This window comes from Sus scrofa, chromosome 2 (genome assembly GCF_054392235.1).
Source record: "Sus scrofa isolate SSC_HxYL_T2T_F1_AM1 chromosome 2, Sscrofa_HxYL_maternal_Yorkshire_Landrace_v2.0, whole genome shotgun sequence".
Classification (NCBI taxonomy): Eukaryota; Metazoa; Chordata; class Mammalia; order Artiodactyla; family Suidae; genus Sus; species Sus scrofa.
In genome coordinates this window covers 143,192,811-143,208,852 of record NC_139384.1, presented here as the reverse complement: position 1 = coordinate 143,208,852, position 16,042 = coordinate 143,192,811, and the positions used below count along the sequence as shown (strand labels likewise).

General features: G+C 39.6%; 1 protein-coding gene across 3 annotated transcripts in view; it reads right to left on the bottom strand.

Moving 5' to 3' along the window:
• CHSY3 (chondroitin sulfate synthase 3) overlaps positions 1-16,042 on the bottom strand; it is a 335,981-nt gene that overhangs the window by 116,910 nt on the left and 203,029 nt on the right. Inside the window, exon 3 of one of the 3 annotated variants that reach the window (XM_085014519.1) lies at positions 4,110-4,343. The exons of the other annotated variants lie outside the window; for them this stretch is intronic. Within the exon in view, the coding sequence (XP_084870645.1) occupies positions 4,311-4,343 (33 nt within the window). The 3' untranslated portion in view covers positions 4,110-4,310. Of the gene's footprint in view, positions 1-4,109; positions 4,344-16,042 lie in introns of those variants that run through there. 3 annotated transcript variants of the gene reach the window in all.

Below are 16,042 nucleotides of genomic sequence, written 5' to 3'. Positions count from 1 at the left end.
CTTGCTCCACTGTGGTTATTTCCAACATATCATCCCCTACTCTTCTGCTTCTTGCTCAGGGCCTACTAGACATAATAGCATTTTCATTATTCTCAGAATAGTCCAGGCACAAGCCTGGACCTTTGCTCTGAATTTTTCCTATGTCTGGAATCCCTTATCCCCATCTGGCCACATGGCTCACACACTGAGGGTGAATGGCATTTAAATTATACAGAAAGTGGGACCCAATAAACTGATTCGAGAAAAGATGGCAAGAACATGAGGGATGGTCTATTTAGCGAGGAGGAGTGAAGAGCAAAGCCACAGGAACAAAACAGGGGGTGAGACGATGTGAAAAAAAAATCCAAAAAGAGCATGTCCTGTCATACCCCTGTAAGAATCCAACTGGTAGGTATTTCTTTAGAAATATAGATGGATACAGGGGATTTCACCTCATCTGGATGGTGTTAAATATTTGAGTCACATAACTTACCACTTTCATAGCTCATGCTCTCCATTAACGCCTCTAGTAGTTCATATTCTTGTGCAGCTTTCTATTCCGATATAGGACAGACTAGTCACTGTAATGTCAATGCCTCTTTACTAAGTGTTCTTTTTCTTCATTATTTCAATAAGTCGCTGTTCTGATTGCAACTTAGCATCCCAGACATTTGGTTACAGCCAAAGAAAGCAGTACTAATGTAAACATGTTGGACTTGACCTTGTACATATTATTTTTAATTGGTAAAGCTGTCATTTTGGCATCAGCCCCACTGAGTATTTTGATCCAAGAAGATCCCTCATCGATGGACTGACTTGGCATTGATGTTAACTGACATAAAAATATGGCCCATCTAAGTCCCAAAGTAAAATCCCCTTTGTAGGGTCTTATGTGTGTGGGCACCTGTCAGTGTCTTCTGCCTCACTATACACCTAGACATGTTTCCATCTCAAATGACAATAAATAGGAGGAAAATCTCAAGAAGTATGAGATGTTGGGCTGGCACATACGCTACTGAATTTGTACTTTGTTCCAACAGAATATAATCATACAGCAAAATGACACTTGGTCATCCTTAGACATCCACAGTCTAAGTATGTATATAAGATAAGGGTGGAGGGGACCACAAATAATTACAATTTTCCACCTAAGAACAAAAATTGTTTCATCTCGTTACTCAAAAGACTTTGGCTTCCTTCTCATCTTCCTCCTAGTGATATACAAGCAATGGCTTTAAATCTTCTAAATGAACCTTTCCACTACTAAAAAAGTCTGTTTTATATAAATACTCTATTCATGTTTTTTATTACACAGCTAATTGAGAAGTTGGGAGAGGGAACACAATTTCATTATCTCAAAGAGTCATTCAATTAGAAAATATGTGTGCCCACTGCATGCAAACCATTCCCCTAAGTTTTTAAAGGGTATGCCAATTTTACAAATGGCCTCTGCACTGAAACTATATTACAAACAGAACTACAGAGACATATCTAATAAAAATGTAGAAAGTGTCAAATTCATACAGAAGCTTACGGGATATGCAGTGATTGTAACACTGAAGAAGAAAAGAGCTATTTGGCCAGTGGAATTAGAGAAGAAGCCTTTAGGAAGAGGGGATATTTCACTGTTCCTAGAAAGTCCTACTTGTGAGTTTTGGCAAATTCTAATGGGACAACTTCAGAAAAGGACTATTGCCCTTACAAAGTCACTACAACATGTGTTGCACAAAATACAGTTTCAATTAATTAATCAATTTGTTTATTTGTTTATTTATTTGTGCTTTTTAAGCCTGCATCCTTCGAATATGGAAGTTTCCAGGCTAGGGGTCAAATCTGAGCTAGAGCTGCCAGCCTACACCACAGCCACAGCAATGCAGGATCTGAGCCGTGTCTGCAACCTACACCACAGCTCACACCAACACTGGATCCCCAACCCACTGAGCAAGGCCAGGTATCGAACCTTCATCCTCATGGATTCTAGTCGGATTTGTTTCCTCTGTGCTATGAAGGGAACTCCCCAAAATACATTTTAAAATGATAAAAATGAAATGCAGGCAAGATGAGAAACAAGTGGCAACTCACAAAATTCTAAAGCACTGTTATATGAAACATCTTTCTTATATTGGCAGATCACTAAAAAGGAATCTAGCACCCTGGCCTGGCTGACAGTCATCCAGCATAGGATAAAACAACACTCCTGCTTAGGTAGCCACTGTGAGCCTATGAAGACCTTAAACCCTGAAAGGTGCTGAGAAGGGTCAGAGCCTGGGCTCTGGGAGAAGGGAGCCCCTGGGCTTGCTGCCTCACCTGCATTTCAGGTCTTTTCCTGAACACCCAGAAGGGAAGACTTTATTTTCTTCATGGGAAAGATAATGTATATCAAGAAAACCACTTGAAACATGTCCAAATGCTTTTGCAAATTAAACATAAAAGGGCTAAGAACAAAGAGGTAGGCTAAATAAAGCTTTACCTGCCTGAGGATTGAGTGCAATTTTTAGAGTTGTGGGGAAAACGAGGTTTGGGTTTTTCCTCACATTCCTTTTGGAGTTGTCAAGCCCCACTGCAGCAAACACCCAAGTTCCACTTTGTTTTGAGAGATGAACAGTACACAGATAATATTGGACTTAACAGTAAGGGGTCTTAAATTCAAATTTCACCTCTGTTACTAATTTGGTGCATCCTTTGGACAAGTCACTTAACTTTCATGCTACTTAGTCCTCCTACTTTTCAAAAGGAAGGAGGCTGACCATGTCGCTTCTAGGTGCCCAGTGTATTCTATTATTTTGGGGTGGTAGCAAAAGGTCATTCTCGAATGTTCGGAAAAAATGTTCAGCATGTTTGTATATAAAGTTAAAAGGGGTGAAAGATTCTGGTAGAAACTCAATAATCAACCATGTATCTTCTAGAATATGATAAAAGAAAAAAATAGTTATAGGGACACTAAAATATAAGTACTGTCTAGTAGAAACCTCTGACTGATGTGGTAGGAAAGACTGATGTGGGGAATAAGGAGAAACGAAGGCAAAGATTCATGACTTTCTGTGCTGGTGCAGCCTCAGGACATGGTGTGTCCAATTTGGGGCTGATTTTCCATGGCAGGAGCCAGTACGTGTTTGGGAACAATGAGTTAAGGCAACACAACGAAGAGCACATTAGGGAGCCCTTCATATGATATAAAGCAGAATGAATAAGGGAATTGTTTAGAATTAGGAAAATTATGGGCCTTGAACTAATGTGACAGGAAGGGTACTCTGTGTGAACCCGACATTTCAGTAAGTTGGAATCTCACCAAAATGGACAAGCTGGTGAATAGCTGTGATTAAACAATGATGGTAGACAATCAGTTTAGGAATCTATTAAGGAACTGGGTCAAACATAAGACTAGAAGTACATCTTTTGCTGGTCCTTTTGCACTGGGGTGAACCAGTGGTGACAGCTTAGACATCTTACACTGAACCAGCTGTTCTTGACTTATTATGAAGGTAATCAGGAAGGCTCCCCTGGACAGTCCTTGGTAGTCTGCGATCTCCACCAGTCTGTCAGATTCAGCAAAGGACAAGAAGCTGCCCAAGGAGGAAGAGTCGTGTAAAGAAGGGATCTCTGGAGTCCTGCTGTGGCTGAAGTGGCTTAAGAATCTGACTAGTATCCATAAGGACATGGGTTTGATCCCTAGCCTCACTCATTTGGTTAAGGATCTGGCGTTGCCACAAGCTGTGGTGTAGGTTGCAGATGTGACTTTGACCCTGGGTTGCTGTGACTGTGGCATAAGCAGGCAGCTGCAGCTCCAATTTGACCCCTGGCCCGAGAACATTCATAGGCCATGGATGTGGTCTAAAAAAAGAAAACAAACAAACAAAAAACAAAAAACAATGGGCCTTAGTGAACACACAACCACCAAGAAGCAACCTCATTTTACATGAAATGCCTTAAAATCGCCCCATAATTAGAATCATCTATGGAAAGGAAGGGCCATTGACCTACATGGCTTTGGTTTGTTTGTGGTTTGTTTGTTTATTAGCATTAGATAGAGGCTCAGAGCAACTACCAATTCTTCAGTAAATATTCAAACATTGTGCAGAGAGGACTTCACAAATCAGTTCTAAATGTCAACGTTTTTCTTAGCAACCGTGTTCTTCCTTCAAAGTGAATTTATTCTTTCAAAACCATGAACACTGAGTTTATATGTTAAAGGGAAACCCAAACAACCATCACAAAAAACAACAGATTTTTAAATAAATTCAATTGTTCTGAGGCATGTGCATCTGTTGACTCAGGAGCAGCAAAATAATGGACTTCTTCCAGATGACTGAATTACAGAAAACAAGTTCTGTTCACAGCATACGCAGGAAATCACTGGGCACAGACTAAAGAAAAGAAGAAAAAAGGAAACTGCTCTTGCAAACTGATGTATGCAAAGTAGAAACTATACATGGATCTGTGGTGGTCCAAAATAAAGATATTCCCCTTAGGCAGCTACCCAGAGAAGTACACTTCCTTAAACTTAACACAAAGGCTGCATCAGAAGAGGGGAAAAGAGAATTGTGTTTTGTATGGAGTGTGCTCATTTGGTAACCTACCCAGCTTTTTCTCATTTCTCACGGTAGACAAGTTTTTTTGAACTTCACTTTCCAGACCCTGCAAATTATATGGAAGAATTCTGGGAGCAGCCCTTGCCCTTGGGAACTTTCTCGGGTTTGATTCTAGAGGAAGATTCAGGTCCATGCAGATTTAAACACCTCTATTCATTAGGTTAAACATGAAGTTAATGAACAGAAAAAAAAAAAAAAGACTTTCATCTGTTTCCCAAATTAAGTAAAATTATTGAGCTGTTTTCTAAATTCTTAACATGTGACACCGAAATAGGTCTGCTTCTGAAACATGCCCAGAGCAAAGGAAAGATCATTTCAAAACCATCTTCTTTATTCCAAACACAAAACGGATGGCCAATGAAGAACTGGGGCAATAAACAGACTTCACCTCCAGTCCTCGTGCAGCCACTGTGTAATTGTGTGCACACGCCTTACCCTTGGTCAACCTCAACTTCTCTATGTCAAATGGATCCACTTGATGGACCTGCTGCAAGGACAGAAAAGAATATGTATGAAACGTGCAGCATGTTTCTGACAGAGAATATAAACCTTTTTAAAAATGATCGTAATGATATTTATTAAATAGGAATATCCATCAGCTTATGGGCTAATGATGTAAAAAGTTTTTCAGTGTAAAACGGTCTCCATCCCAAATGCCCAGTCAGTCGTTTTCTAAGTCTTCCTCAGCACATTTGTGTGTTAGTTTGCCAAGGCTCCTCCAACTCCTCTTTCTCTGGACTCTGAGCAGAGGCCAACTTAGGAGGAGGGATGTCCAGAGTCATCCTCATGGACTGTACTGTTAGAAATCCCCCGGGTGAGGGCTCACTTCCCTAATTAACCAGGAAATGAAGATACTAACTTTATAAAGAGAGTGGACACTCTCTTTGGTTATTTCGTAACAACAATAGTAACAATGACAGGTTCTCCAGAGGAATAAAGATGGAAAATTGGGGAAAGAAAAGAGGAGATACAGAAGCACAACACAAATGTATATTTGAGATGTCCCCAAAACAATAAATCAAATGAAAAACACAGTGGAAATTTTGCTACTGAAACAGGTCCAGGTTTGTGGATGAACGTTGAGCTCCAAAGGTTATGTTAAAAGTCAGACAGCTTATTCCTTTATGTTGAGAATCCTTTCTTTCTTTCTTTTTGGTTTTTAGGGCCACAGCCATGATATATGGAAGCTCCAAGGAGAGGGGTCGAATCAGAGCTAGAGCTGCAAGCCTACACCACAGCTCACAGCAATGCTGGATCCTTAACCCACTGAGCGAGGCCAGCGATTGAACCCTCACCCTCATGGTTACTAGTCGGATTGGTTTCCATTGCGCCACAGTGGGAACTCCTGAGAGGGCTTTGTTTTCTTAAGTTTCAGCTGCTCTCCCTACCTCCCCTAAGTCATATACCTGCGGAAATTCAGGCCATGAGGTATTATTCACAAAACTACTGCTCAGATTATTTACTAGAATAAAAAAATCTTGAAAACTGACGTTGTTTCAGAAAGGTTAGAAAATTAAACATCAAAAACCAGATGTAGCCATTTAGGAAAGAGGACAAAGTTCTATTGTTGAATCTCAGAAGAAGAGACTTTGAATACACAAGAAAGAAAAGAATGCTAAAAAGAACAACGAAATCCAAAAGCTGCCTCTTATCCACTGAATGCAAAATTATTTCTGAATGGAAATCTGTTTTTTATTTGGTCACTGACTCCTATCTGAAAAAAAAAAAAAAGTATTTTCTCAACATGCTTTAAAAAAAAATTGGACAAGCAGAGGGAAGTTAACACATACCTTAAAAATAGAGTCCTATTTAATTCAGTCTGATATATAAGAAACCAAATAACTTACTTAATGGAAAAAAAAAAACAAAACCTCTTCACAAACTCTGGCAAACATGCAAATTAATAAAACAAATGTAATATGTATCAACCTCTAGGCCTAATATTTAGAAATGGGTTTCTGGTGAGTAGAAAGATAGATTTCCTTGTAAATTGCTTTCACTTAATTTCTTTTTTTGAAATATGGCTCAGGGTCTAGATTTAATTAACAAATATAGTGATATGCGTGAGTTATAAAGTTACAATTCACTAAACTATTTTTGAATCCACTTTAAGACATTCTTCTCTCTTATAAACTACATCTGGCTCATATATTCACTCTCTGAAGTTAATAAAATTAGTTTTGTGTTGATACCTGCTTTAAGAATTGTTTCAACTCCTGAAAAACTTGTTAATATTCTGCAGTACCCCCAGGGTCAATCAGTGTATGGTCAGGCTGCTCGAGGTGACTGTTCTCCTGCTCTCTGTACACCCTCTACTTAACCAGTGCCTGCTTCAACCACACCCTACACAGAGACAGGACTATCCTTTCCACATACTGGCCCCAGACACCAGCTAATCACTGTTCTGGCTTTAGATCAGAACTCTCCACTAAGCTTATCCAAGGGGTGGTGGGGGGTGTGCCCCTCTGCTGCCCTCTGCTGCCTTCCCTGGTAACTGATGAGCCAACCTGATGTCAATTCCCCCTATAACAGCTAACCTACCCCTGTGCCAGGAGGGAAGACTGTGAGCCTATCCTGTCCACTGTTTGGCTGTACACAGTGGGGTTTCGCTGCAGGACTTTGCTTCAAACCTATCAGATCCCTTATCCATTAAACCACTGACGTTTCTGTCACTGACTCTGGGCTCTGCAGGGTGCAGCACAGGGGCCTGTGGGGTGCAGCCCCCAAGTCAGGAATTCCTAATTTACAAAGTAACTGTGGTAGGAAGAAAAATGTCCCCCCCCCCCCACCGCCCCTCGCCACAAGATTTTTCCCACCAAGTTCCTGAAAATTGTGAGTGTTACCTTATCTGGATAAAGGTTCTTTGCAGAGGAACTAAGTCTAGCATTTGGAGCTGAGGTCAACCTGGATTATCTGGCTGGGTCCTGCTTTAGTCAGGGTTCTCCAGTGAAACAGAACCAATAGAAGATGGAAAGAGAGGGAGGTAAGGTAGAGAGATAGAGACAGAGAGAGAGAAAAGAGAGAGAAAGAGAAGGAGAGGGAGATTGATTAATTTTATGCAACTATAAGGGTGGGGGGATCCAAAATCCATACAGTAGCCCTAGAAATTTAACTAAGAGGTCATGCAGTCCTGAGTCTCAAATTTGTAGGGCAGGCCAGTAATTGCGAAGCAAGCAAATTTTGTATGTTACAGTCTTAAAGCAGAATTCCTCCTTCTACAGGAAACCTCAGGTTTTGCTCTTGAGGCCTTCAACTAATTACATAAGGCCCACCAGTGTTATTATGGAAATTTTTCTTTCTTTCTTTTTTTTTTTTTTTTTGCTTTTTATGGCCACACCTGCTGCATATGTACGTTCCCAGGCTACAGGTTGAATCAGAGCTACGCTGCTGGCCTAAGCCACAGCCACAGCAAGGCAAGATCCAAGCTGCATCTGCAACCTACACTACAGCTCACAGCAATGCCAGATCCTTAACCCAGTGAGCGAGGCCAGGGATCAAACCCACATCCTCATGGATACTGGTTGGGTTTGTTACTGCTGAGCCATGATGGGAACTTCAAGGATAATTTTCCTTCTTTTTTTTTATTTTTTGTTTTTTAATGGATTTTTATTACATTTATAGTTGTACAATGATCATCACAACCCAATTTTATAGCGTTTCTATCCCAAACCCCCAGTGCATCCCTCCACCCCCCCAACCTGTCTCATTTGGAAACCATAAGTTTTTCAAAGTCTGTGAGTCAGTATCTGTTCTGCAAAGAAGTTCATTGTGTCCTTTTTTTTTTTTTAGATTCCACATGTAAGTGATAGCATATGATGTTGCTTTCTCACTGTCTGACTAATTTCACTTAGCATGATAATTTCTAGCTCCATCCATGTTACTGCAAATGCCATTATTTCTTTCCTTTTAATGGCTGAGTAATATTCCATTGTGTGTATGAACCACATCTTCTTTATCCACTCCCCTGTCGATGGACATTTCGGTTGTTTCCATGTCTTGGCTATTGCATATAGTGCTGCAGAGGATAATTTTCTTAAATCAACTGATTATAAATAAATGTTATTCATATCAAAAAATATTTGCACAGAAATATCTACTCTAGCATTTGACCAAACACTGAGCATCAGAGCCAGCCAGGTGACATGTAAAATTAAACCTCACAGGCCCTCAATCCAAAAACAAGATAAGTGACACAGAAAAGAACAGATATAGAAGAGAATGCCATAGAAAGACAAAGCAGCAAGATGTGGCCTCAGGCCAAAGAAGCTGGCAGCCACCAGAAACTAGCAGAGAGGAAGAACAGACTCTCTTCCAGAGCCCAGAGGGAGCACAGCCCTAGGGACACCTTGATGTTGGAAGTCCCTCCAGAGCTGTGGGAGGACACGTTTCTGTGGTTCTAAGGCACTGCCATAGGAAATTAATGTATCAGCCATAAATAGAAAAAGAATAATTGTCTACCTCAATCTCAGACAATTACTTTTAGCCTATTAACCTAAACTCCTTCAAATATTATTTTATGGTATAATAATATGATGTTCATCTTTCCATGTCCACTTGTCATCCACCCACATCTACAGGATAATTAACCAACACATCATTTTTCAAACAACGGCATCTTGCACCTAGATTTGATAATAAAACATAGTTATTGGACAAATATAAGTTTTTGAATACAGTATTAATATTGACAGAAGAAAATTAGAAATTGAGGACTCAAGTCTCAAAAGGTGGTGGAAAAGAAGGGATGTAAATAAGAGCTATTTGAAAGGAAGATACATGAAGATTGTGTTGCCTGCTGAATGAATGGAATGTAGAGACATTATGAATCAAATACACTAAATTATGAGTGGACCAAATTTTGGCGATTGGGTGATGAGGAAAACAAAGGTACATGTGACGAGGAAGATGAGCAAAAGCACCGGGTGGGTATGGTGCTGATGGACGTAGGGTGTGGGGGCTGAGGGTGCAGGCAAAGAGGGAAATAGACAAATGATAAGGACTTAAGTTTGGAGTATGTTGAATTTGAGGGGTTAGATAAACATCTTGCTATGAATGTTTTCAACAATGATTAATAATGCTGAAGAAGATACAAAGAAAAAGCAGCCCCAAATTACAGAAGATTCTACCACAAACCTTTTTCTATTTACATGAAAAGGCAAAGAACCCAAGAGTTATCAGCCCTGAAAATGAATTAAGTGCTAAAATAGTATGATATTATTGAGCTCTGATATTAATGACAAATATTAGCGTTATAGGATCATTGACAACATTTGCCTTCCAAAGGCAGCACGTCATGTTTTCTGTATGTTTTCTACTGAGTCATTCAAAGGAAAGAAAAACATTTTAATTTCAGAAAACAATGATACCAAGCACAATAATTATTGTTGAACGACTAGGCTTCCTAATTGCAATTGGGAAGTTATTCAGTAATTATTTACTACACATGATATCATAAACATAAAATATTTTTAGAATCAGTTGCAGAAATAACTGCATTTTAGAGTCTGAGAACTTAAATGTCCCCATAATTTCAGGTGCTTTCCTTTAAAGGAAATACCAAGTGTATATGGTGCTTCCATGCCGCAAGCATTGTGCTGCAAGCAACAAGCTCTATGTGTACCGGCTCTGTGGTCCTCTGAACAATCCTATAAAGCAGGTATAACTACTATTCCTAGCTACGTATGAGGACATCGAGTCCCAGAGAACTTAACAGTGCTGCCCATGACCTCAGAGGTAGGAAGGGAATGGGCCAGGATTTTATGCATGATCCAAATCACTAAGCTCTATTACTTTTTTGCACTCTGTCTCACTTTCAAAGAATGTGGCAGGTGTGCAACGACTTAGCTTCACTTTTCATGGAAATGGAAACAAGCTATAAAACAAAAAAATAAGTTATGAAAGTCAAGCTTCCCTTTATCCTTTGGTCTTGAACTGAGGTCAGGGAAGATTCATCTTTGGTTCCCTTTGAAATTCCCTAGCGTTCTTTCAAAGGAAAAAATTGAAATTTCTTTTTTTTTCTTACACAGAGCTATAACCCAACTCAACCAAAGATCTTTAAGAAAAAGCCAAGAAAAAAAAATAATAATAATAAGCCTAAAGACAGGAACCACAATAAATGAAGTGCTATTGTTTTAACAAAAGAATAACACATTTTAAATCGAACTGAGCTGTCAAATGAACTGGTTTTTGGGGTTTTTAAAAAACTTTCATTTCTGATGAACCAGAATTTTCTTTACCCAGCTGAGTCAGAGAGTTTAAGTGCCAAATTGATGCCATCAGATACTTTCCGGGTCAATGAATTATATCCAACTCAGAGAAGTTAGATGAACGGAGGAAAGAAATTACAGTATGAGGTTTTCAAGGCATGTCACACAAACCTCAATCCTTAGGGCACAACAGGCATTTGCCTCTCTACTCTACCCAGGAGAGTTTTAATGAGCACCAAATTCCAACGGGAACACTTAGTTGCTCAAAAGGGAAAGAGAATCAACATCAATTCTCATCACCCTTCCAAATCTTTCTACCAGCAACATTTTTATCATGTCATTTCTTGGTATGGATGACCAGCTGCCAAAATGACAGCTCTGCAGGGAGGGGACGAAAGCACCATTGCCATCTCCCTGCATGAGCTGAGACACTGACTACGTCGTCTCTTCAAAATGCCCAAGCCTCACTGGCACCCTGCTTGGAAAATTGTGTCCACTCCCACCACAGTGCTTCTGGCCGCCGTTGCTGCTGTCACTGCTATTGCTGCGCGACCAATCTCCTCTTCAAAAGAGTCTGTGGATGTGAAGGGAACACACTGATATTATTAGGGTACCTGTGTCTTCTTATTTTCTCATTCTCATTTTCTGCCCTTGAAAACTCCATTTGATTCCAGGAAACTAATTAAGACAGCTCATCTAAGTAAGAGCTGAAGGAACTCTTATGCCTCTTCTAGTATTTCATCAGCACAAAAAAAGCCAAAGACTTAAGATGTTTTCCAGTTGTTTCCAACCCCCTTTTTTTTTTTCTAAATCTATTAATGAAAACTTCGGCTTGCAGGGAAAAATCTATACTTTGTGGTATGAACGGATATACTTAGACATTACAGTCCGTATCCTTAACTATAGAACAGAAACAGAGGTCTTATCTTTATAACTAACACTTTCGTAGACTGCCACATATCCACAGGTAAAAATGACTATTTTGACAGGGGACAAATACTAAGACTGAATGGAGAGAGAAGGACATGTCAAAATTACACTATTGTTTGTCAAATAGGGTTACGTGATTCACATTGGAAGCAACCACTGAGGATCTGCTCAAGACAAGGGTTAGACACAGGCTGTGCTTCACTTTCTCATAAATTTCTACAGATGACAGAATTTAGAGACCCCTAGGCAGACACACTCATAATAGGGCGATGAGTTGTAATGTGAGATTGGAGTAGCTGGGTGGTCCTCCACCTCCACACTCACCTGGAGTGAGAATTACCTGCTCTCCCACCTGCATCTCCAAACCCCACCCACCGCCCTGGAGCAGTAATGCCCCAGGTGACTGACAACATTCACCAGGATCAGAAAGCCCCCAGATCTAGAAGACAAAGTATGGGATAATTCCCCAAAGCAGCACACCCTACATTCTCACACAATCTCTAGAGACTGGCTAATAAAATGATACAATAAAATACCTCATTAGTCTGATAATATTAATAGCTAATAGTTATTAATAATAGACATCTCATTATTCTCAAACATTAAAAGCTAATACTTGAGCGCTGGGGATAGGCTATGTGGTAGGTCGCCTTCAAAGACTTTGCATGCATTAACCACTTAATTCTCACAAAATCCTGTGAAGCAATGTAAAGCAATAATAGAACAAAATGTCCTAAAATTAAGGGACGTTTTAGGTTCCTATAACTGCCTTCATTTTACTGTCTTTTAAAAAAAAAAAAAACAAATGGCTGCACCCATGGCATATGGAAGTTTCCAAGCAGGGGCTGAGCCACAGCCATTGTAGGAGCAACACCATGTAGTTATATTGTGATCCACAAGAGGAGTCTTCTCTTTTTTTTTTAAAGCCTTCATTTTATAGGTGAGAAAATAGAGGCATAAAAATGTGAAGACCTTAATCACATCCCAGGCCCTGGGGTTCTGGACTTCAACTCTTAACCACTTCACTGGGCTTTTTCTTGAGCTAACAGGGAATCTCAATGATAAAGGTCAAGGCACAGACATTTGGGGAAAGCCAATGTCATGAAAAAAACAGGTAATACATATTAAGTATATGGAAACAAAGTTAACACAAGAAATGACTCAAGAATTTAGACGAACACAACACTATAAATCAACTACACTTCAATAAAATTAAAAAAATGAATTTAGATTAAGTATAAAGTATAACTAATGTTATCAGGGAAATAACAGCTTGTAACACCCACAACAGTTAACCAGTTCTCAGAGAAATGATAAAAATGATCATTGACATTTAAATATTAATGGATGAGCTAAATAATAGTACCTTTCAGCTGAAGAACAGACTATAACAGCCAAGGAATTCTCACATAAGCAATTAAAAATACAAAGATGAAGAAAGAGGGAAAGAAAAGCCAAAGGATATGGAAGACAGTTTCCAATATTTGATGACAGATTTTCCAGAAAGAGACAGTAAGCAATGTAAAGCAATAATAGAACAAAATGTCCTAAAATTAAGGGATGTTTTAGGTTCTCAGACTTAGATGTAAAACAAATAAATCTTGATACTTCATGCAAAAACCTTCCAGGTCTACTAAATATATCTCACTGCTCTTGGTCACCTCAAAGTTAATATAATGAAAACTTATACGTAATACTGGGCTCTCTTAATCTAAATAGGTTTATTTTGATTTCACCTTATCTATCACCATTATGAATATTCTACCAATCACCCAAGATCCAAATGAATGCCTTCTCTACCTTTTCTCTTTTTTTGACTGCTATACACTGAATAATGTCCCTGGCAAGTTTTTCTGTTGAAGCTCTAACCCCACAATGTGATGATATTTGGAGGTGGAGCCTCTGGGAGGTAAGCAAGGGTAGACCAAATCACGAGGGTTAGGCTGTCATGACAATGGTATTAGCGCCCTTTTAAGAAGAAATACCAGAGAATTCCTTCTCTCTCCATCCTGTGAGGACACAGTGAGAAGGTGGCCCTCAGCAGGCCAGGAAAAGTTTTCACCAGAGCCTGACCACGCCGATGACACCGTGATCTCACACTTTCAGCCTCCAGAGCTTGAAAAAATAAATTTCTGCCGTTTATGCCACCCAGTCTATGGTATTTTGCTGTATCAGCCCGAGCTAGGAAACTGACCATTCTTATTCATTATTCTACTTTGGCCCTTCCAGTTAGTTATAAAGAACAGAGACTCACTCAGGCCAGGACAGGAGTCAGTGTAAAGACACATGTGATGTTATAAAGGTGAGCTATGCAAGTTCGCAGTCAAGAGGTCTCATGAGCCTGGTCTCACAACTGGAAACTGGAAGACAGTTTTGGAACCCAGTGAGTACCTACGGATCTGAATGAAAACCATAAACATGAGGAATACTCTTCATTTTTAACAGACTCAGTTCTACTCTATGGCTTCCCACCTCAAATTCACTAATTTTTACCATTTCATTCTGTGTAGCTTCTGCTTTACTATAGTTCTTATTTCCTCATAACTCGGAGTTGCTGCAACCCATTTTGATCCTTACTTCTATGCCATTCATGTGTTACTTAAAATAAATTCCATTCTAGCTTTGGTTTTATTTACTTAATCTTGTAATTCCACTCTCCTTTACGTGACTGTGTCTATAAATGCTATTTTCCCTTTTACAACAAATTCTCTTTTAACTGCTCAATTTAGGGATAATGTCCCTACACCAGAATACACAAATTGTTGAACATGTCCACTCACCTTGGATATTGCCTGTCTCTGAACTAATCATAGTACAAGTGACTTATCATCATACAAGTGACTAGCCAGTTAACTGCAGCGTTGCTGACAAATTCACCCCTTCAATAGCTGCCTTTCACAATTGTTAAACTTTTACATTGCTTACTTATCATGGTTTATAGATTCTTGTTTCTTCTAGGCCTTCTTTCTAGTATCAGAGCCTTTTCTGGGCTCTGGAATTTTCTTTAAAGTTATGTGTTTATTGATTCGAGTCTATTTTCCTCAGTCTCCTGTAGCTTTGAGACACTTTAAGTGCTTCTCTTTTCCATTTGTAAAATGGGGCAGAAAAAGAGCAATCAAAGCCTGTAGACACCAGTTGATTACAACATTTAAGTAGATTAAGATGTAGAAAGCCATGGCTCAAGACACAGTCTCCATTAGAAAAATGGAAAAAAAATCCCCCAAGATTGACTTCAATATTCCTTGATTAGATGGAAGGCTCTTTGTTTCCCTTTTGACTTATTTTCTCTCATACCTGAGGAGTCCATGAAATAAAAATTGCAGTTATTGATGGTGAACTGGTGTGAGCAGTGACATGGGACCAATGCTTTGTCACAAGATATGTCTTCATAATATTTTTATTGAAGATAGTTTCAAAAGGGAAATATCTACAATGGCTATTGTACAGCTAACAGTCATATATTTAATAGATAGGGAAGGTATCCGATTCACAAGTCAATCTCCCACTTTCCCTGCAAACTGCATCCCCACTTTGGGGTGAATGCACAAGGGTCATGATGCAATCACTGGAAAATAACTGGATGGGTTCTAGGGGCAAGGTTGGCACATCAGATCTCTCTCCTGGTGTGATGAGAGATTGGGTGAGAGGGACTCCAGTACTTATGTCTACAGGACTACACCATGCAGGGGGGGAGCTGGGGGGGTGGCCATCTATGGCGGGGTGGACTACGTGGCCTGCACAAGCTCATGTGCAGAAAGAAAGGAAACCATGACACAGATCCACCCAGAAAAGCAGAGGGAGGGGAGAATATAGCTCTTGGTTTTCTCAACCCTGGTCCTTTTAGTATATTACACTTCTGTTTTCAAAACCTAAACATAATGTACACAGTTGTCATTCTCAACTCTATCCCAAACTAGCTCTGTCACTTCAGTATACAGCATCTATTTTTATGCCACTTGTCACCTCCCCTGGCAGCTACAATTCGACATTTGCATTTAGTATACAAGTCCATTCCCAGTTCACGACAACTTGTCATTTTCTCCCAAAGTTTCTCGAAAATGCTTAACTTTGCATTTCATTTGTCTTGATCTCTGCCCCCTGAATAGGCCTTAAACATCACCTCTGTCTTTGCCCATAAGAATGTCTCTTTCTTTCAATGCTTGGTTTTGGCTTCTCGCCCTAGGTGGTCAATCTTGCCTTCCTCACAGAAAATGTCCCAGCCCTACGCCTCTCCATGTGCTTATGACATCCTATGACCATTTTCTAAACGTTCTTTTGGGTCCTACTTTATATGACCATGTAATGTCTGGTAGGCAATAGCTGGGTTACATTATGACT